Genomic DNA, 22,164 nt, shown 5'->3' on the forward strand with positions numbered 1-22,164 from the left:
ATTTGTTTAAAATGGCTACAAGCCACCTTCAGGCAAGCACATGTGTTATAGAGAGAGAACGTACAACAAGTGCACTGAAGTGTTTCAGCCGATGCAAAAAAACACAGATTTCCAAACAAACTTGGCATTTTTATCACTTTCAAGTCCTCACAGTGTACAAAGTAATGCCTTTCTTTCACTGCAATTCTTGCCAAGGTAGAAATGTCTGTTTCCATGTTTGGATAGATGTCATTGTCAGCCTCTGCTAATTTTGCAAGTAACACTAGATGCTTGCAAAGAATGGTAAATGGTAAATGGCCTGTATTTGTATAGCGCTTTTCTAGTCCCTAAGGACCCCAAAGCGCTTTACACAACCTGTCATCCACCCATTCACACACACATTCACACACTGGTGATGGCAAGCTACATTGTAGCCACAGCCACCCTGGGGCGCACTGACAGAGGCAAGGCTGCCGGACACTGGCGCCACCAGTAGGCAACGGGTGAAGTGTCTTGCCCAAGGACACAACGACCGAGACTGTCCAAGCCGGGGCTCGAACCGGCAACCTTCCGATTACAAGGCGAACTCCCAACTCTTGAGCCACGATCGAAGAAGTCCTCGTAAGCCATATGTACAGTTGCAGTAGGACTCAACAGGGCAGACATCATACACCATGTCTTCTCTAGACTCAGATGGGACTTGATATGCATTAACTCCATGGCTGTTCTGGACTGTAATTTTAAGAGCCCAACCACTTTCCATCAGTCTTGAAGCAGAGTCTGAAACTTGAGACAAGGTGTCAGCAAACCTGTTTTTCATGCGGCCCACATCTTGCAGGGTTTTTATGACTGAGAAGTAGTCGTCGGCCTTCCCTAGGAGCACTTCAATCAGATCATCCAGACGCCTATTCTTGTAGCCAGATAAAAACTGGTATTTCAGGCGGTGGAAAAATCTGAAAAACAGTTATTTGAAATGATTAGTAACTGTAATTGAAGGAATTTAAAGTTTTAATCAAGACTGTATTATTTTTTAAAAAATTGGAATACCTATTGCACACGTCTTTTATAAAGGAATGCTCTGTGCCGGTTTAGCTGATTTAGGCAAATCCACCTACTCTGTTTTTTGTTGTGATAACATAAAAAATGCTGCTAGAATTTAAAGGATTTGCCTAAAACCTGTTCTGGCAATGACATGACGAACCTACTCAGTTTAGCCTCTTGGATTAAAGCATAATATCTTTTTTTCAGCAATACAATTGAATGAGGTCAAAATAATAAATCATACCTTTCAATCACATTGTTTGTTTCAGAACGAGCGTGACTGAACCGACGGCCGTAGTCACACCACATGTGGCCAATGCCTTCCCAGTGCTTCTGAAAATACTGGCACACCAAAGGGTATTGCTTAAATGTCTGGCAGAACTCTGCTGATGTGGCTTTAAAGTCGTCCTCCTAAGAGAATTGGATGCAACAGAATATATTTCAATCCATTTAACAGACCTATTGAAATCTTTAATATTATGTATTGAAGCCCTTTTCCTTTTATTGAATAACATTAAGAATTTTAAGTTATTAATAATATGTCGTGTTTTTGTATTAAGAAGCAATTATTTCTTCCCTTACAATGGCTATGAAGGAACACTAAACCTATAAGCATATTTGGTTTCAGCATCTGTCTGTGAAAGAATCCCACTCACAAGTTCTACTGCACAGTGGGTGACACAATGATGGTCTGCACAGCTTAAGTACTTGTTTTGATAAGCAAGATAAGAAGTGTGGGGATGAACAAAAAGTATTTTACCAGCATAATATAATCTGCAGTATGATCATTGCTTTAACAATGTAATAGATAGCTTTAAGATGGCCCTAAGATGTTTATGATGATGCTAACTTTGTATTCCAGGTGCAGTTATAACCATTTTATACATATTGCATATCTGTGCTTATTTGAGTTGATGTTCAGGTTCTTAAAAGGTCGTAAGCCTCACTGACGTGACTGTTCAGGTGATACATGCTGAGGGAAAACTAGAACATAGAAGGAATTGCAATACATGCTTACAAAACACTTATATCAGTTTATTTTATTATCTTTTATATGTTCATATTCTTGTATTAAGGTTTTAGTAGAGGTTCTTGGTTAAAACATTTATTTAGTAGAAGACATACACATAGTCTCAGTGAGCTTCTGGTCTGGTAAAAGGTCAGAAGTGCAACAGGTGAATTGAGAAAGAGCATTTGAGGACGAGACACAGACAGTAGGTGAAGAGGTGACACAAAGAGCATGTGAGGTCAACACACACACACACACTTTAAATTAGATTTATTTAGAGGAGAGGTTAGTTATGTTTGGCTGTAACTGCAAAATTGTCTTGGTAAAAGAGGAACCGTTTCTTGGTGTCTCGGCAAGAAAGAGGAACAAGACAAGAACTGAAAGGTAGACAGGAAGGGCTAGCCATGAAAATAGAAGATGATTTTCTAGGTGAAAAGTCATGATGATGTTGATCTGATCTATGTATAAAATGTATCTGTGACGCATGAAGGGGCGTCAGTAAATAAACCCTGATGTTATAAAATAATTGTTTGTGCTTTAGTAAGTCGAAGATCAATTGCTGTGTTCAGTGATCTTCCCACATGTGAATTAAAATCTTCGTTTGACTTCACCCGGCCGGACCAGTGTGGTTATTTTTCGATCACCTCTTGTACCCTTTCTCAATTCTTGAATCTTAACATTTGGGGGCTTCGTCCGGTGGTTGAGTAAGGGAGAAAAGTGGAGGTGTGAGCGGTGGTCCGAGGTGGTCAGACGGGCAGACATGAATTCCAGTGGCCGAAGTGAGTGGGCATAAGCCGGCTTATCCAAAAGGTAAGGCACTACCTGTTGAATTATTTCCAAAGTGTGCCAAATTGGACATGATAAAATTTAAGTCTACTCACTGAAATTACTGGTACATGTCTGTTTTGATTTTGATGAAAATTTCATGAGTTGAAGCAGTTAGAGTTCTGCTAAGAAAAAATGAAAGCAGTAAAGTCTGCTAAAGCAGTTTGAGTCTGCCAGGAAAAAGTTTAAATATTGGGTTGAAGTCCCAAAGAAATTGAGTTAGAGTCTCAAGTAGTTTGGTAGGGAATTGGTTATTGTGTTGGTTAGAGTCCAAATTTGGTCATAAGAGTGGACCTGAGCGGTCATTTTGTGAGTTGGAGTCTCCATTTGACCACTAGGTTGCACCTGCTTCAGTTATACACTTGTTTCGGGTGTTGATTGTTGTTTCAAAGTATTATAAATTATTCTAGAACGGCAGTTCGAGTCTGCTAGGAAGCGCAGTGCTCAGAGGTAACGCTTGCCAATGCAAAGGACGCTTATGCATTGTCCTCGAAGAGGGATAGTCAGTTGGTCACTGTGGAGCTTGGGGCACTCCAGAATAACTAGGAGTTAGAGTCTCCTTACCGTTTGCAACGGTATCTGCGCTTTTTTGGCCAGCAGAAGTGGACTTCGGGCGTGTAACTTTAACCTAAAACTTCAAAAAAGTTTGGGTTGGTTGACGCTTTTAAATTGAGTTAGGGATTTTAGAAATGAGGCCAGAAACAGTTAAAGTCTTGATACTGGTTTAATTGATCGCAAAAAACTCAGGGAGTTTATCGGTTAAACTGTTATGTTAAATTTGTCGAAATTCGATAGGTGTTAAAAGGTTTAAAATCTGTGCAGTTGTAAATATAAGACGTCTCTGTAATAAAAAAGATCTCTGTGGGTCGAGTCAGCAATGCACTGACTGCCTGCTGCTATTTTTAGATGAAGAGTGTGTGTGCATGCAAATGAGGCAACTGATGCAGAGCGCATGAGAGGACTATGCTTTCGGTTTTGTGTGATCATTCAGCTCTATAACTATTGTTTGCAAATGTGGATAAATGTCTGCGATTAAAATACCGGCTTAGTAAATAATAACATTGTAAATATATGAATGGTGACAGCGTTTCAAAATAGAATATAAGAATTGTTTGTGTTTAAAACCAACGTTTAGGTAAGAAGATTTAAGGTGGATTTGAAGGCATAAACAAAAAATAAAAGGGTTACAGTCTGCAAGGGTTGTTAATTCATGAGCTGACTGGATGCAGAGTAAGTGGAGTGGTCATCCTAAGAGGATTGAATGATGCTCTAACTCTGTGGTCAAGTCAGACATAGGCTTTAAGCAACCATGAGCCACTAATAAGCGTGACAAATTAATGAGTATGTGTAAATTGAACTTGTTAAATAGCTTTAATAGAAGTAACTCAATGAACACGCAATAAAGTGGACTTTTTAGGGGCAGTTTATCACTGACACCATAAAAAGCAACTTAATTAGTAGTTCAATAACAAATTGTAAAGATAACCTTTGTTATTTGATAAGAGAGAGAAAATTCAGGTTACATATAGTGAATAAATAAGGAAATGTTAATCTCTGCGTCATTCCACACTGAAATTTCAATTGTAGGGGATCATTTGGAGGTGAATTGTGTAGGACACGGGGAGACAGAAGAATCTCCCCATGAGTTTTCGGTGTGCATAGAAATTGAGGAGGCTGAACTGGAAGCCTGCCTGGGTCGTTGTTTTTGTTTATTTGAGGGTCTGCTGGAAGTTTGTGAAAACGACCACCTTGATATGTGGGAGCCTTCTCGGGCAGCGATTTTTTTGTTAAACCTGTGGCAGGCTGTGCAACATGGAGAAAGCTTTGACATAATGTCATAAAGGTGATTTCTTGGTTTTAGACTTATTAGTACGGGACAAGTTGAGGGACCCTTGAGGGTGTGTTGCTGTAAAGTATATAAGGGACGCGCAGCGCCGTTAATGGGTTTAAAATAAATGAAAAAACACTAATCCGAGGAACTATTGGAGAGGTAAGTATACGGAGGTGAGCGCGTTGCGCATAAGGGTTGCTGGTGTCATATATTAACACTTTGAGGGCGAATAATTTTGATTGAGTGTCAACGCTTGAGAACACGAGGACAGCGTCTAAAGTGCTGGGTTAAACTTTGTGTATCACCGAGCAGGGGAAGAGGAGCCAGTGGTTGCGAGAACAGCGAGACGAAGACTGAAACCGAAAGTTAAGCGTGTCTGGGTGACCTAGACCAAGAAGGTGGAGTCGACCAACGCCATTGGAAGAGGTAAGTCTGTGTTTCAGAGAATGGCTGACAGCTCGGGTGCGACACCTAGTGGGAAAAGGGGATGCAAACCTCTGAAGGATCAGCTTGAACAGCTTAAGAAAGCTATTCGTTTGGCTTCACCTGGAGCATTAAAAGCAGCAGAGAAAGAGTGCCAAGCGATGGAGGTTGAGGTAAGCAAACTTATTACATCTCAACAGAAAGGGCTGGGTGATAAAATAGCTCTGAGCCTGGTGTTAAAAACTGAGGGAGAGAGATGTGAACAGAAATTGAAACAATTTGAAGAGGAGTCCAAGGGACATTCAGTGAACAGGAAAGCCAGAGGAGAAATTAAGGATCTAAAAGAAACTCATGCCAGGTGCTGTAAGTGGCTGCTCCTGTGGAGGGCAGCCTCTTCCTGGATGACTGAGGAGGAGGATGACACAGGAAAATCAGGAGACATGGTGAGTATAATGGAGTCTTTGAAACATCTGAAGGAGGAAAATAAAAAGCTAGAGGACCAAGTGAAGGACTTGACTCCGAAGGTAGAAGAGGCTAACAGGTATTACACACTGAAATTATATCCTTGGGCTGAATTGGCACGTTGTGCACCACCACCACCATATGTCATGCCTGTAATGACCCTTGGAGGGGGACAAGTTCGTGGTCCTGATGGACAGACTGGAGTTGTCCTTGGCGGAATAGCAGATGTTGAATATACTACTACTCCCCTGAATATCCCCGAAGAAGGGATAAGGGCAGTGGAATGTCAGTCCCAAGATATGGGAGGGAGAATGACAGCCTCAGCTGCAGATGAAGGCTCGACCTCGCCTCCCAGTTCGGTGGATAGTGGAAACATCATACGGGCCGAGGTGTCTACAGTGGAACAGCCAAAGCAGGACGGGGAGGCCAAAAGGACCCCTAGAATGAAGGACAAAATACCACAAGGAGTGATAACCAAGGGAGAACATTGGGAAGGAGAAGTGTATGGACAAATGCATGAGCCCCCACGTGCGTTAATAGAGGCATTAACAGCATTGGAGGTTATAAAGCAGAGAGTAATGCAGGGAGGGCCAGAAGAGGAGAATGAAGACCGTGCGACGTCATCAGAAGAAGAGGACGATAAGGAGGACGAAGATGGAGGACCTGAGCCCCAACCAAGTACAAGCCTAATTTTGAGGAAAAGAAGTGTGAAGAGAGACCAAGCACAGAGACAGCCCATATTTAGGAGCTCAAAGGGAAAAGGAAAGTCGAGGAAGAGTAGAAAAGTGAGTTTTGAACAAGGAGCTCCTGACCCTGGTTTAAATCTGCCTCTAATAGCAGGTCCAAAGAACGAACCAGTTTATCGCGCCTATAAGGTGAGAGATTTGGAAGCATTGGTTAAACAACTTCCACCAATAACTGAGGGAGGAGCTAGCTGGTTGAGAAGGCTGGGCGCGCTGACCGAAGGAGAAGAATTAGCGCTGGGCGATTTTCGCGCTTTGGCCGGACGTTGTATGCTGGGTGGTGGGTTAGCAGATGTAGAGCAGATAGCTCAAACAACCAGATATGCAAATGACCTACAATACCATGAGGTGCAGAATGACTTAGCAGATGCAGTCCGGGAGAAGTATCCAACTCCTAACTCTGGAGCCATTCCAAAAATTATTTGGGATCCCAAAAACACACCCAGAGAGTTTTTAGCTAAAGCAAAGGAACAATGGTTGTTAGAAACAGGAATACATCCGGGGAAGGAGGGTGAAAGTAGAGCGTGGTTTCGTTCGGCGGTGCTGGCAGGGCTGCCCAATCAGGTTGCAGTTGATTTGGAAAAGAACCCAGATTTTGCCGTTGCAGACTCGGTGCAGTGGGAGAGACATGTGACCCACAGACTTCAGCAGGAACAGGATTTGGCAAACAAACAAAAGAAAGAGTTGGAGAAGGCACAGGCGCAGCTGGTAAAGATACAGCTGACGGAGGCGAGAAACAAAGCAGGAGACAGAAAGAAAGAGGATAAAGAGAGCGCAAGGAAAATAATGGTGGCAAGGCCTCAGCCCGATCCTGTGCCTGACTGGCCAGATCAGGATCCGGGTCTCTACCCTGATGACCGTTGGCCCGCCAATGTACCAAGGCAGCGTCAACCAGTAGGGAATTGGGGGACCGGTGGACCGCGGAGAGGGCGTGGTGGATCCGTGAGGGGAGGACAAAGGGCTCGGAATCCAGGGAATCCTAATAATGTGTCTTGGACTGGCTGTTACAGCTGTGGAGCAGAAGGACACTGGTCCCGAGAATGCCCTGAATCGCAGCGAAATTATCAGAGGCGAGGCTATCAATCCCAGGCACGAGGAGGCCCAAGACAAAGAGCTGCTTACAGGGGAGCATATCAAGCTCCAAACCCGAATGCAGCACCAGCCGCCCAGTACCCAGTAGCTGACTGGGGCTGGGAGAGGGAGCAATACTGACGGAGCCCGGAGAAACTGAACAGCGTGGGGGCGGCAGAACCCATGCTGTCAATGACCGTGGAAGGCACTGAATTGCCCTTCCTGGTGGATACTGGAGCAACATACTCAACTTTGAAAGACACACCAGACAGTGCAACACTCTCCTGTCACACAGTTAATGTGGTAGGCTTTTCCGGGATTCCAATGACACTGCCATTGACAGATCCAGCATTGACACAGCTGGGAAAACAGACTTTGAAACACCAATATGTGGTGTCCTCACAGGTGCCTGCAAATCTCATGGGCAGGGACCTGCTTGTGAAACTGGGAGCCACAATCATGTGCTCACCAGATGGACTGATTGTTACTCTGCCTGGAGGAAAAGAATTCCCGTGCCTGGGATCACCTTCAAAGACTCAATATTTAGTCCAGAACTCTGAACAACCCACTGCCGAAATCTACTGGGGGAGGCTAGTGGAAGAAGGCATTCTGAGACATTATCAGCTGTGGAAACCCTGGATAATGAGCCTGGCCGTCTATTCCCCCCCGCGAGATCCTTTCCACGTTACACTCTTTTATGATAGGGAAGATAACGATATCTATCGGGAACAGTTCCAGTCTGATCTTGAGGGACAGACGTGGAATGTGCAAACACATAACATTTATGTTGGACCAGAAGGTGTGGCCGCGGCTGTGAAATTTACTGATGAACAACTGCCTTGGTACAATGTGGGAGAGGATTCAGCCCCTCACATTACATTGGCGGTCCACGAGGGTCATGGGCCAAGAGATCTGGGACCAATGGTTAAGCGGGCGCTGGACGACGCATGCTGGCAAAGCACCCAAATTCCAAATGTCTGGTATGCACCAAAATGTAAAATATATCGCATAACTTGTTTGTCCAACGATGCAGTGATCTTAGAACATAAAGAAATCTCCAGAATACATGGCAGGGAAAGAATGGATCATCCTGATGCAGTAGCTGAGCTCTCAAAATTGCCTGGTACTTTGTGGTCCGCAGGGCCCACAGATGTAGGTCTAGCTAACTGTTCGCCTGTCCTGTTCCAGCTGAAGTCTGACATACCAATTAACAGACCACAATATAAGCACAAAACTGAAGCAGAAGAAGGTATAGCTGAAACCATTGAAGGACTGTGGAAGGCAGGAGTGCTTGAGCCCTCATGGTCATTTTGGAACACACCTATTTTGCCAGTGGAAAAACATGGGACAGGGAAGTACCGTATGGCACATGATTTGAGAGCAATAAATGCCATGCTGAGGACTGACACTGTGCCTGTACCAAATCCCTACACAGCTCTGACCGAAATTACTGGGGACCAAAAGTGGTTCACATGTATTGACCTAGCGAATGCATTCTTTTGTCTCCCACTGCACGAGTCACTCAGAGACATTTTCTCATTCACATACAGAGGCCGCAAATTTAGGTACACACGCCTACCACAAGGCTTTGCACTCTCACCAGGAATTTTTAATCAGGTGTTGAAAGAGGCATTGTCCCCATGTCAACTGCCAGGGGGCTGTACATTAATACAGTATGTTGATGATCTTCTTATTGCAGCCCCGTCAGCAGCGGCCTGTACGGCAGCATCGCTCGTGGTGTTGAACAGATTGGCGGAGTGTGGCTTCAAAGTGAGCAAAGAAAAACTGCAGTTGGTCCGGCCAGAGGTAACATTCCTGGGCCGGGTGATCGCACACAGATCAGTGGGGTTAATGAACACACAGAGACCAAATTCTGACACATCCAAAACCAAGAACTGTGAAGGAGTTGCTTTCCTTTCTTGGCTTGACAGGTTACAGCAGGCAGTTCATTCCGAACTATGCGGGTAAAACGGCCCCTTTAAGGGACCTGATCAAGAAAGTTGGTGTTCGAAATCTGAAGGCTGAATTGCCTTGGACGCCGGACACAGAGACAGCGTTCATTTCACTAAAACAGGATTTGTCAAGAGCCACAGATCTGGCCACACCTAACTATGATGAGGCATTTTATCTTGATGTTTCAGAAACAAAGGGAGTTGTGAATGGTGTGTTGTTTCAGAAAAAAGGGGGAGGTAGGGATGTACTTATGTATGTCAGCATAAGATTAAATTCAACAGAAGCAAGGCATCCCACATGCACACAACACGCAGCAGGAGTAGCAAAGATAATTCAGAAAACAGCACATATAGTGAGGGAACACCCACTGAAAGTGCTTACCACACACAGTGTAGTGGCCTATGTGAACTCACAGGTATTCACAATGACTCCACTGACGCAACAAAGGTTGAGCAAAATTTTAGAGGCGCCAAATTTGATATTCACACATGAAGGAATAAATATGGCAGACCTAATGGGGTCAGGAGAACCACATGACTGTATTAAGAAAGCCCAGGTTGAAGGAAAAATCAGGGAAGACCTGAAGGCAGAGCCCATACTTGGAGCTGAGGATTGGTTCACAGATGGATGCTGCCACAGAGATGAAGAAGGATTGAAAGCGGGCTATGCAGTAGTCTGTAGAGTAGGAACTGAGTTTCAGGTGAAAGAAGCAGGAAAAATTGAGGGACAACAGTCGGCCCAGAGAGCTGAAGTGATAGCCCTAACTCGAGCCTTGAGGTTGGCTAAAAACATGAGAGTGAACATTTACACTGACTCAGCATATGCGTTTGGAGCAGCTCATGTGGAACTGGCTCAGTGGAAGAGAGCCGGGTTCAGGACGGCCACTAATGCACCCATCTGTCACAAAAAGGAAATGGAAGAACTGGAAAAGGCCCTGGAGGACCCAGACGAGGTAAGTATTATAAAATGCAAAGGCCACTCACAAGCAGACAGTATGGTGGCAAGAGGAAATCAGAAAGCTGATGAAGCCGCAAAGGAAGCAGCGGGCTACAAAGGACAGAGACAACTGGTGCAGGTAACCCCAGAAGAGGAGGTTAGCACTAACAGCATGGAAGAAGTTAGAAAGGCTCAGGAGGAGACATCCCCAGAGGAAAAGGGGGTGTGGGAAAACAAAGGAGCCTGGCAAGATGGCGGTTTGTGGAGGGGGCCAGATGGGCGTCCCGCTTTAATGGCCAAAATGGCGGAACAAAAGGTGAATGAGGCTCACGGGCTTGGTCACGTGGGAGTGAAACAGATGGAGAGAAATTTGTGCCGATGGTGGCATCCTGATTTGAGAAGGATGATACTGGAAAAGGCCAGAACGTGCCTAATTTGTGGGGCACACAACCCAAAGCCAGCAGTAAAACCTGAAGCTGGTAAGTTTCTCATGCCAGAAAGGCCAGGAGAAGAGGTCGTGATTGATTATACCGACATGATTGATACAGGCCCAGGTGGGGTGAGGTATTTGTTGGTGTGTGTGGATGTTCTGACTGGATGGCCCGAAGCATGGGCGACCAAATGTGAAGACGCGAAAAGCGTGATTAAGTGCTTAATCAATCATTACATTCCAAGGCATGGGTTTCCCAAGAGAATTAGATCAGACAATGGTACTCACTTCAAGAATAAAGATTTGCAAGAGGTAGAGAGGATGTTGGGAGTGCAACATAAGTTCGGGACGGTCTATCATCCTCAATCTCAAGGAAAGGTAGAGAGGATGAACCTAAATTTGAAAAACAAGTTGGCTAAAATTTGTGCGCAGACAGGGCTAAATTGGGTCGCAGCCCTGCCCATTGCTTTGATGACCATAAGATGTTCTGTTAACCAATCCACAGGTTTCACCCCTTATGAGCTGCTGACTGGGAGACAGTTTCCAGCACCCTGGACAGTGGTCCCGGTGGAGCAGCCCAGGACAAGCAACAGGTCTCATACAGAATATTTTAATGAGTTGAAAGCTCTTGTGTCCAGCTTTACAAAACAGGTCACTTGTGAGAGACCCACGGGGAACGGAGAGGTCCCGGACGCAAAGGCAGTGTGGCTGAAGGTCATTAAGCGAAAGTGGAAGGAGCCCCGCTGGACTGGTCCGTATGAGGTGACCGCCCGGACGGCTACAGCAGTCCAGCTGAAAGGGAAAGGCGACACCTGGTACCATTGGTCGCAGTGTGCACCCGCACACGAGAGCTTGGTGGAGGAAAATTCGTCTTCAAGGAACGCAGGTGTCAAGGAACAGAGGCAGAATAAACCTCTTCACCTGTGTAACGGGCCGACCAGTAGTCTACCTGGAAGGCCGAAGAAAGAAGAGCAGCCTAGGAGGAGATCGCCGCGCCTACAGAAAGGAGTGGTAACAAATTGAGAGTTTGAAAAGGGGTGGTTTAAATAAAAAGAGTAAAAAAAGGGAAAGTGGAAGGGGCTTGCTCTGTCAATTATGTTGTCTCTATCTGTATTGGTGGGTATTTTGGTGACTTGTGGTTGTTGTCTCATTCCTTGTGCCCGAAGGTTGGTAGAGAAAGTGATTGTAAAGGCAGTGGACCCTGGGGCGGTGGCCCCTATGTCCATAATGCCGATGATGGATCTGGAGGTAGCCGAGTGGACTGAGGAGTGAACAACAACCTGTGTATCGACCTCTGGTGTGCCAGAGGTCGAAAGGGGGAATTGTGGGGATGAACAAAAAGTATTTTACCAGCATAATATAATCTGCAGTATGATCATTGCTTTAACAATGTAATAGATAGCTTTAAGATGGCCCTAAGATGTTTATGATGATGCTAACTTTGTATTTCAGGTGCAGTTATAACCATTTTATACATATTGCATATCTGTGCTTATTTGAGTTGATGTTCAGGTTCTTAAAAGGTCGTAAGCCTCACTGACGTGACTGTTCAGGTGATACATGCTGAGGGAAAACTAGAACATAGAAGGAATTGCAATACATGCTTACAAAACACTTATATCAGTTTATTTTATTATCTTTTATATGTTCATATTCTTGTATTAAGTTTTTAGTAGAGGTTCTTGGTTAAAACATTTATTTAGTAGAAGACATACACATAGTCTCAGTGAGCTTCTGGTCTGGTAAAAGGTCAGAAGTGCAACAGGTGAATTGAGAAAGAGCATTTGAGGACGAGACACAGACAGTAGGTGAAGAGGTGACACAAAGAGCATGTGAGGTCAACACACACACACACACACACTTTAAATTAGATTTATTTAGAGGAGAGGTTAGTTATGTTTGGCTGTAACTGCAAAATTGTCTTGGTAAAAGAGGAACCGTTTCTTGGTGTCTCGGCAAGAAAGAGGAACAAGACAAGAACTGAAAGGTAGACAGGAAGGGCTAGCCATGAAAATAGAAGATGATTTTCTAGGTGAAAAGTCATGATGATGTTGATCTGATCTATGTATAAAATGTATCTGTGACGCATGAAGGGGCGTCAGTAAATAAACCCTGATGTTATAAAATAATTGTTTGTGCTTTAGTAAGTCGAAGATCAATTGCTGTGTTCAGTGATCTTCCCACATGTGAATTAAAATCTTCGTTTGACTTCACCCGGCCGGACCAGTGTGGTTATTTTTCGATCACCTCTTGTACCCTTTCTCAATTCTTGAATCTTAACAGAAGCCAGTTTTAGAAATTGTTTCAAAAATCTATTTTGTATCTCTCTGTAACTTTTTTTAGCAACTGAAAGTTATTATGCTCTTAGTGTAATCAAGAAATCAAAATGTGAAATAGACAAATTACACTTACAGATGTGCAAGCTTTCAGCTTACAAAAGAAAGAAATGATTTCATTTCTCTTTTGGGTGTTAGAAAGCCCATGGACCCCGGACTCTGATTTTGAAAGCCATCGATTAACAGCCTGTGAATGTAAGAGAAAAAAAGTTAATCTGGAGAGAGAGACAGAGGAGCAGCTGTACAAAAAGCATAAAAGAAAGCTGACGTCCAAAAATAACTTTGTCACTCACTGGACAAGAGGACCTGTGCATTACAGAAATCAACCAGGCAAACATATTTTTAAATGTCAAAAAGAGCTTTGGGAAGCAGCCACCAGAAGATGAGTGCACTGTGGTCTTAAATGGATGGACATAGTCACTCAACATTTTATCCCTTTATATTCATTAACCTGAGTAGGTGAATATCACAATGAGGCAAATCATAACAACAGGACCCTGTTGTAAAAATGTGTTTCAGGTGCATCTTAGACAACGTGAAAAGAAAACAATGTGGTTTACCTGCAAGACATGGTACCAGCATAGAAGGATAGCTGACTCTGGAAAAACCTTCTGCAAAGCATTTATTTCCGCAAAGTCTTTGTCAACCATAAATGCTCTACAGAAAAAAAGAAAACACTAAATGAGATTAAACAGTATGAAAATGTTTTTGCTATCTCAAAGCACCACTTCAATGCCAAATTAAACATTTCAACTCACAAGTAGATATATAAAATACTGCATACAGCCTATAGGAATAACTTTAACAACTGGAAAGGAAAGTTTTTTGCAGCCCATGCTGCAGCTATAGCATTAGATTCTGGCATGTTATAACTTTTTTGAACCGCTAGCCTTGGGGAGGCTAGCGGTTGTGCTACAGACTGGGAGGTTTGTGGCTGGACACAGAACTGAGCCGGAGAATGGCGATAAAGTCCTGGCTCAGAAGGGGCGGCAGAGAAACAGTCTCTTGGTTTTACAGAAGGTTTGTACACGCCCACTTGCGAAGGATCTGTTACCACGAAGGTGGGTAAGCGACCCGTACAGTCTCCCATCCCGCTCTGAATAGCCCCAGAAAACAAAGTCCTGTAGCCGCCTCTCTATAGCGCGCTGGGACTCCGCGCCCGGGTTTTCCAGCCACAGGTCGATGAGCTCCTGTGTGGCATCGATGAGATTCTCCCGTAGCTCCTTAGTCGGATTAAGCGCTGCTGGGTCCATTTCGTGGTCGCGTCGTACTGTCACGGTTCGGGGCAGCGGCCGTGTGAAGAGTGGAAGGAGGACTCAAATGCAGCACTTATTCAGACGTGAAGGGTGATTTATTAACAATACCAGACATAAAGTGGAGATGGCAAACAGAACTAAGGACGAACTAAACTGGGATAAACTACACAAAGGAGTGGCAAACCTGAACATGAAGGGAGAACAGCAGGGAGAGCACTCAGGGGATTTCACAAGGTATGAATACAGACGACGCGACGAGGAGCAGAGGAAAACACACACTATAAGTACACAGAGACACTGGGAAATCACACACAGGTGGGAGACACAGCTGGACCTGGTTAACCTGACGAGACAGGGGAACACTGACACCAGGGACCAATAGAGGGAGCACAAACTCAGAACCCAGTACCTAAAATCCCAAAACACAAACCATCCCAAAACAGCCCATGAATAATAAAGAGAATAATAACAATAAAGAACACAAACACAAAGTCACCGAGTCATGGTCGCAGGACCATGACAGTTATGGTTTTTGGTCTTAGTACCTTTAGTGTTTTGTTTCTTAGTGTTTTGCCAGTTTGTTTTGGTTTCCTGGTCTTCCCTTGCCGTTATCATTAAAGGATCACTTTTCTGTTGAAACTTACTACTCCTCGTCCTCATCTGCTTTTGGGTCCCTTTTTCCATTACACAGCGGCGCACCCCGCCGTGACAGAACGACCCGACCAGTATGGACCCAGCGGATGTCTGCGAGGATTTTTTTGAGTTCAGCGCACGTGTGACTATCCTCCAGGGACAATGGAACATCTATTCTGTATGCAGACAGGAGAGTGAGGCGGAGTCAGTTAAAGTTCGGCTTCTCCAGATCCTGTCTGCTTACCCTGTCTACACGGCAGAATTGTCGGAGGATGTGCAGGATTTCGTTCGCACAGTTTTTTCACTTCAACAACATCAGGACTGTGAACAGGAATCGCTGCCGCTGCCTTGCGTGCCTGAGACAGTTCGTGTCGGCTCGCTGAGACTCGCTGCAGCGTCCCCACCTCACAGCTCACCAGTTTCCACGCCCTCGTCACAGTCTCGCCATGCTCTTGCCACGGTCCAGTGCGGGGAAGCACTGGACACCATAGACTTGGACCACGACGAGCGCCAGTTAATATTCTGCGCTCTATTGGAGGAGGAGCTCCGGTGGAAGCCATGGCTCATTCCGGAGCACAAGCCCTCTTTCCGGGGAACTCGACTGGCTCTCGGGGGACCTCGGAGTTACCAGGGACTTCCACCTATCGCTCCGCCGTCTTCCACTCCCAAGAAGAAACGGCGTGCACGCCACCGACGCTCCGCACCACGAACGCAAGTGAGTGACTATGTTTTGTCTCCTCATGTTTTTTCTTCGGAGGTTATGGAAACTGACACTGCTTTTCCGGTTCATGAGCCCGGCTGTAAAGAGACTGTTTGCACAGGAAATGCTAGCCATCAGGCTCAGCTAAGCTGTTGTGGGACTGCTATCCAGGCCGTTTTGGAGCCGGGGACGGAGGTGCAGCTTGTGCAGCCTTTTTTAGTGTTAGCTGGAGGGCCCGAGGAGCCCGTCCGGCCTCACGTTTCGTCTGCTGGAGGTTCGGGAGAACCCAGCCAGCTTCATGTTTCGTCTGCTGCAGGTTCGGGAGAACCCTGCCAGCTTCATGCTTCGTCTGCTGGAGGTTCTTTATTCTCTTCCCCCTCCTGCCCCCCCCCCTCTTTCTTAAATAGATAACTATCATATCTGATATCATATCTCACAGTACAATAATATTGAATGGGTTGCATTGTTGTATTTTGTCATATTTCTCAGGTCTTTGTCTGAATTTCTACGAACATTATTGCTAAGGATTGTCTTATTGCATTGGAGTCACACTGGGTTAAATATGTACACTTGGGTTTTAAGGGGTATTTATTATTTTCTTCTTTTTTTTGGGTTGTATGGAAGCCCCAAACGCAATTTCATTGTTCTTGACAATGACAATAAATAAATAAATACTAATACTAAAATACTAAATACTAACCCAGCCAGCTTCATGTTTCATCAGCTGGAGGGCCCGAGGAGCCCGTCCAGCCTCATGCCTCGTCAGCTGGAGGGCCCGAGGAGCCCGTCCAGCTTCACGCCACGTCAGCTGGAGGGCCCGAGGAGCCCGTCCAGCTTCACGCCTCGTCTGCTGAAGGGCCCGAGGAGCCCGTCCAGCTTCACGCCACGTCAGCTGGAGGGCCTGAGGAGCCTGTCCAGTTTCACACCTCGTTAGCTGGTGGGCCCAAGGAACCCGTCCGGCCACCTTCTGCTTCACCACCTGTGGCTGTAGTGCCACCACCTGCTGCGCTACCGCTTGCTGCTTCTGCGCCTCAGCCTGAGGACGACACCTCGCCTGGTTCTGCCACACCTCAGTCTGAGAACTCATACAAACTCATTTCACCCACTATAGACTGTGTGTTGCTGCAACTTACACAGCCTCTTGCCACGTCAGCTGGGGGGCCCGAGGAGCCCGTCCAGCCACCACCTGTGGCTGCCTCACTGTCACCTGGTTCTGCCTCTGCTACGCCTGGTCCAGCCTCTGCCTCTGCTATGCCTGGTCCAGTTTCTGCTACGCCTGGTCCAGCCTCTGCTTCTGCTACGCCTGGTCCAGCCTCTGCTTCTGCTACGCCTGGTCCAGTTTCTGCTATGCCTGGTCCAGCCTCTGCTTCTGCTACGCCTGGTCCAGCCTCTGCTTCTGCTACACCTGGTCCAGCTTCTGCTTCTGCTACGCCTGGTCCAGCCTCTGCTTCTGCTACGCCTGGTCCAGCCTCTGCTTCTGCTACGCCTGGTCCAGCTTCTGCCTCTGCTTCTGCTTCGCCTGGTCCAGCTTCTGCCTCTGCTTCGCCTGGTCCAGCTTCGGTTTCTGCTTCTGCTTCGCCTGGTCCAGCTTCAGCCTGTGCTTCGCCTGGTCCAGCTTCGGCTTCTGCTTCTGCTTTGCCTGGTCCAGCTTCGGCTTCTGCTTCGCCTGGTCCAGCCTCAGCATCAGCTCCTGCTTCGCCATCGTCAGGTCCAGCATTGGCCTCTGTTCCTGCTTCGCCTCTGCCTGGTCCAGCTTCGGCCTCAGCTTCTGCTTCGCCTGGTCCGGCTTCGGCCTCTGCTTCTGCCTCGTCTGGTCCAGCTTCTGCCTGTGCTTCGCCTGGTCCAGCTTCGGCCTGAGCTTCTGCTTTGCCTGGTCCGGCTTCGGCCTCAGCTTCTGCTTTGCCTGGTCCGGCTTCGGCCTCAGCTCCTGCTTCGCCGTCGTCGGGTCCGGCTTCGGCCTCAGCTTCTGCTTCGCCTGGTCCGGCTTCGGCCTGAGCTTCTGCTTCGCCTGGTCCGGCCTCGGCCTCAGCTCCTGCTTCGCCGTCGTCGGGTCCGGCTTCGGCCTCTGTTCCTGCTTCGCCTCCGCCTGGTCCAGCTTCGGCCTCGGCTTCTGCTTCGCCATCGCCTGGCTCTATTAATAAAAATAGTGTACATGTACATACGTGTATATACCTTAATAAAAACAAGCAGGTGAGATGTTAGAATGCTTTTATTTTTATTTTAGTGGACACTCAATACAATAGACAGCTGCTGGGGTTTGGGGTTTGTTTAACCTGAGTAGCGAAAAGACCGCGGGGGGGGGGGGGGGGGGGGGGTTGAAAACGATGTGCCGGGAGTCCGCTGTTCTCGCCGGCTCTAATAATCCTCGACCTCGCTGTCTGCTATGGAGCTGGCGGGTCACAGATGTCTCCGAGTCGGAGCGCGTTTGGAAATATATGATGTCTTGATAAATCGAGCAGATATTTGAAGTTTACACAGCTACATTCTCGCTTGAAAATAACTTAAAAGTTTCTTTTGTGACCCAGAAAGAGTAATATTTAAAAATTTTCAGCCCCGCTCGTCCGCCATTGTGAAAGAAGTGTGAATTTGAGAAACTGAACCAGTTAAAAAGAGTATATTTCACTGAGGTTGTGAAATAAGTAAATGTAATTGATGTGAATGAGGAACCAGCTGAACAGTATATTGAAAGCTCATGTTTAGTGTTTATATAGCATTTATTTGTGTGAAATAAATCAGACAGACACGTTCTGGAGGAAAGCAGAGACGCATCGTGTCTTCCTTATTCTGCTCTTCACCTGCTTTTACAGGTAACATATTTGTCATCGTGGTCTTCATCCTTGGGACCCGTAACATTTTCACCCGTACCTACTCCTCAGGTGGGAGCAACTAGTGTCCAGCAGGTGCCTGTACCCATTCCTGTTTCCGGTGGAGGCTCAGGTGAGCCCATCCAGCAGTTTTCCTCGTGTTCTGGAGGCTCAGGGGTCCTAGTTCAGCTAACTGCTTATCCACTGCCACTACAACTTTCATTATAACAACCACCTCTACAAACTCTACTCCAGTCTCTAGCCCTGTTGTCAACTCTGTTACCTGTTCAGTCTTTAGCTCTGGCATCAGCTCTGTTTCCAGCTCAGTCAGTAGCTCAGCCACCTGTTCAGCCACTTCCATCCTCTGCTGGAAGCTCCAAGGAGCTCATTCAGCCAGCAGGGGACCGCATCTCGCTAATAAATCCTTGACAGACTGTTTGCCGTTGCAACCTGAGCCAGCTGTGTGCCTTGTGCAGCTACAGTTAGCTCCACCCATGCCAGAGGTCTCTGCACCCGCTGGCCCTGCCTTTGTTCCTGCTGGGGGTTCAGGAGAACCGCTCCAGCCTCATGCCATGTCGCCCAGCACCTCTCCGTTTCCTCTCCGTGCTGGAATCTACTGGGGTAGACAGTGACACTGCAGAGCCTGTGACGATTTTTGAGGTTAACAAACTAACTGGACTATTGAGACATTCTCAGGACATTTACAGACTCCCATGTTATAATGTGCCCAAAGGGGCCACAATATGGAGCTCCTTACATTAAGGAACAGTAATATTTGGGAATCTTTATGGGAGCATTAAGAGGCGACCTTGGAATTGAGTCTTTCCAGTACTTTCTAACAATATTTGCAGAACCCTGTGCCATGTCTAGTGAAACGTGCCTACCCAAAATGCAGACTTTGATATGAGTAAATGAACAAAAGCAAACTTTTGGTGAAGCAAAAGTCCAAAAGGCAGCAAACGACAAAATCCATACATTCTATCAGGCGGAGAACAATGGAAACTCACATGCAGACAAATGATACAAAACAGTACGACAAGACTGTGGAGCAGTTCTGAGTCACTGGCTGTGGATCATTGCAGGAATACCCACGTGGGGGCGCGTAGAGAAAGCAAATCTGTTAAGGGGGACGGCTGGGTGGGCAGCAGTGGAGCAACTCAGCAGGGAGGCTGGGAGACCAGTGATGGAAATGGAGCTTAACTACTGCTGTTGGTGATGACAGGGGAACTGTTGCACTCCCAGTCTCCTCAGACTTGTGCCTTTTTCAACTGTGTAGCACCTAAATGTGCATCACGTTAGCAACACAGCATTTGTATGTGACACAAACACAACACAACAATGGAGGATGTGATGGTATACCTGCTGCTTATATGTGTATATAATATATATCTATAGCTTTTTGTCAGGTTTTTGTGCAGCTTTTTAAGCAGGTGCTTAAAAAGTACCAGAGAAAACCCTAAAAACTGAGTCGAATCAGGTCAAGCCGAGTAGGTTTTAGTGGAAAAGGCCTGATACGGTCAAAGTTTCAGCTGGCTCTAGAAGCTTTGCAGGTTCAGGGTCCTCTTGCTTGTTATGAGCTGGCTTCACCACATGAGGTACAGGAATAATAAAAGTGTCTGGGCTGGCACAGAGGCTGTATTATCTTGCTTCACCATCTCGTGGTACAAATCAGTATTACAAGAAAGAACAACCTGGCCCTCGTTCAGCCTCTTCAAGAGATATTCAGATATAAAGTTACATCTGCTGTTTCTTCACATTTTGTTCATAGCTTTAGTTAATTATGGAAAACTATTTTCTAATTCACCAATAATGAATTAATTCAGCCCTTTAACAGGAAATCATTTAATTAATTCACAAATTCAAGTGATAAACATATTATAGACCAGTGTGAGCATCCTGAGAAGGCCACACTCACAACAAGATGTTAAACATGTTTCAGGTTGTGCCTCATAATAATTAGCACTAGCATCATACTCATATCCTGTCTGATATATAATCTGAATGTGAAGTTCTTCACAGTCACATATTTAACGGTGGATGTAAGAGCTGTGCTCCACCACTAGATGATGTTGTGGATCAAGGTTTGTAATGGAGCAGCTGGTCCACTGTGAATCACTGCACCTTTGTGTTTGTTTGTTTTATGAAGATTTGTGACTGAACAGAGATTTAAACACTGAAATAGTCACGACTCAGTCACGTTAATGTGCAAACATATTGATGCCTGTTAATTAGGGCAACTCTCTTAGGTGCTCAACTCACGTGAAACCCGGGGACACGATGCTTTAACACTGCATTGCAACATTATCACATTTTATTATAACAATACTTTTCTTAAGAGAGTATAGATAATTCTACTAATCCACTTAATATTAATGTAATTACTAATAACCTAATCCTCCATATATATTATTTCTAATAGCTGCATCGATATATTTTTATTGTCCTTATTTTGACTTTTTTAGCGCTGAATGCAAATAGTAATAACAGTCAAGTTACAATTATGTCCTGATAGATTTGTTGTAATTTTCTTTGCACAATACTGGCTCACTGCACTGGTACATAAAATGTTTGTCCTATCTACGGTAAACAAAATACTGTACAGTGCTGATGTAATTAGCAGATAATAAGTCATGCGTTATTCTAAATTTTGTTGTGTATACCAGCTCGTGCAAGTCCCTCCTCTTGAAAACATGTGCCCTCTCCACACTAAGAGGCTTTAAACAAAGACAGCAGTGAGACCAGTGTCAGCACTGGTCTTGTTTCCTGAACTGGAGCAGCTGTTAAAAGAGCTTCAGTGTTTGGCTCCCGTTTGTTGATGCTTGTGCTGATCTGATGATTCTGAAGGTCAGAACGTCCTTCAAAGGCCGCCGTGTTTAACACAAGAGACATGAGAAATATCGTCATTCATTCCCCACCTTCCTCTCTTTTTGTTGACACAGCTGTGTCATTTTGAATTTACCCAAATTAAATATCACTTCCGTCCTTCTCCAGCATCTTTGTGATTGTGACCCAGTTAACGAAATAAAAGCAATGTCAAGCTCATTTTCAAATTCTTTATTAGCAATTTTAATGACATTATGCGGAGCAGATGTTTACCAAACCACCAGAGAGGAGTCTTATTAAGCTATTAGTTAGCAGAGGTTAACCCGGCAGTGGCAGGGCATGAATTCAAGAACCTTATCTGCATGTGTTGACCTTCACTCGAGGAAACATGGTTGTTTGTTTTGGACACCAGTGTAGAGCATTTCCTTATATATCATCCGCAGGCCTAGATGTCAAGAAAAGACATTCAGCTGACAGTCAGCGCCAAAATGTTTGTTATCACTTCTCTCCCAGTAAATAATGTGTATATTTCTCATTGTTCGCATAATTAAACTCCTGAGTACATACATTTCATTACAGTACACAAGCACATGCTAAAAACACACAAACAAGCAGATGTTAAAATACTATCCTACACTCAAACACTGCACGCAGGCGTGCTGTAACTCTCCCTCCCCCAAAGCAGGGCCAGCATCTCTGCAGCAAATGATTTAGCAATCTAATTATAAAGTGTGGGGAAACATCCTTTCATGTTTACTACCAGTATTCATTACCTGTAGAGGTGCAGCTCAGGGAGAAGCATTTCAGTGGAGACCCGTAAGATTTAGAGCAAGTTAATGTGATAGGAATTCAGCACTTCAGGGTGGAAAAAACACTGGAAGCTGTTTAGCTTTATAACTTTCAAGCTTT

General features: G+C 45.4%; 1 protein-coding gene across 1 annotated transcript; it reads left to right on the top strand.

Annotated features, from left to right (window-relative positions):
* Window positions 1–10,272: 10,272 nt before the first annotated feature.
* Window positions 10,273–12,916, top strand: LOC145428392 (uncharacterized). Its single transcript, XM_080300528.1, has 2 exons — window positions 10,273–11,015; window positions 11,082–12,916. The coding sequence occupies exons 1-2, from the start codon at window positions 10,332–10,334 to the stop codon at window positions 11,724–11,726; spliced, it is 1,329 nt and encodes a 442-aa protein (XP_080156654.1). The 5' UTR covers window positions 10,273–10,331; the 3' UTR covers window positions 11,727–12,916.
* Window positions 12,917–22,164: the final 9,248 nt, after the last annotated feature.

This window comes from Astatotilapia calliptera, chromosome 4, assembly GCF_964374335.1.
Source record: "Astatotilapia calliptera chromosome 4, fAstCal68.1, whole genome shotgun sequence".
Lineage (NCBI taxonomy): Eukaryota > Metazoa > Chordata > Actinopteri > Cichliformes > Cichlidae > Astatotilapia > Astatotilapia calliptera.

What these genes read in the sequence shown, in the direction of transcription:
- LOC145428392 (XM_080300528.1), top strand. Translation starts at nt 10,332, where the DNA reads ATGGTGGCAAGAGGAAATCAGAAAGCTGATGAAGCCGCAAAGGAAGCA. An exon ending in AGAATAAAGATTTGCAAGAG is followed by an intron (nt 11,016 to 11,081) that starts GTAGAGAGGATG and finishes TCTCAAGGAAAG; the next exon opens with GTAGAGAGGATGAACCTAAA.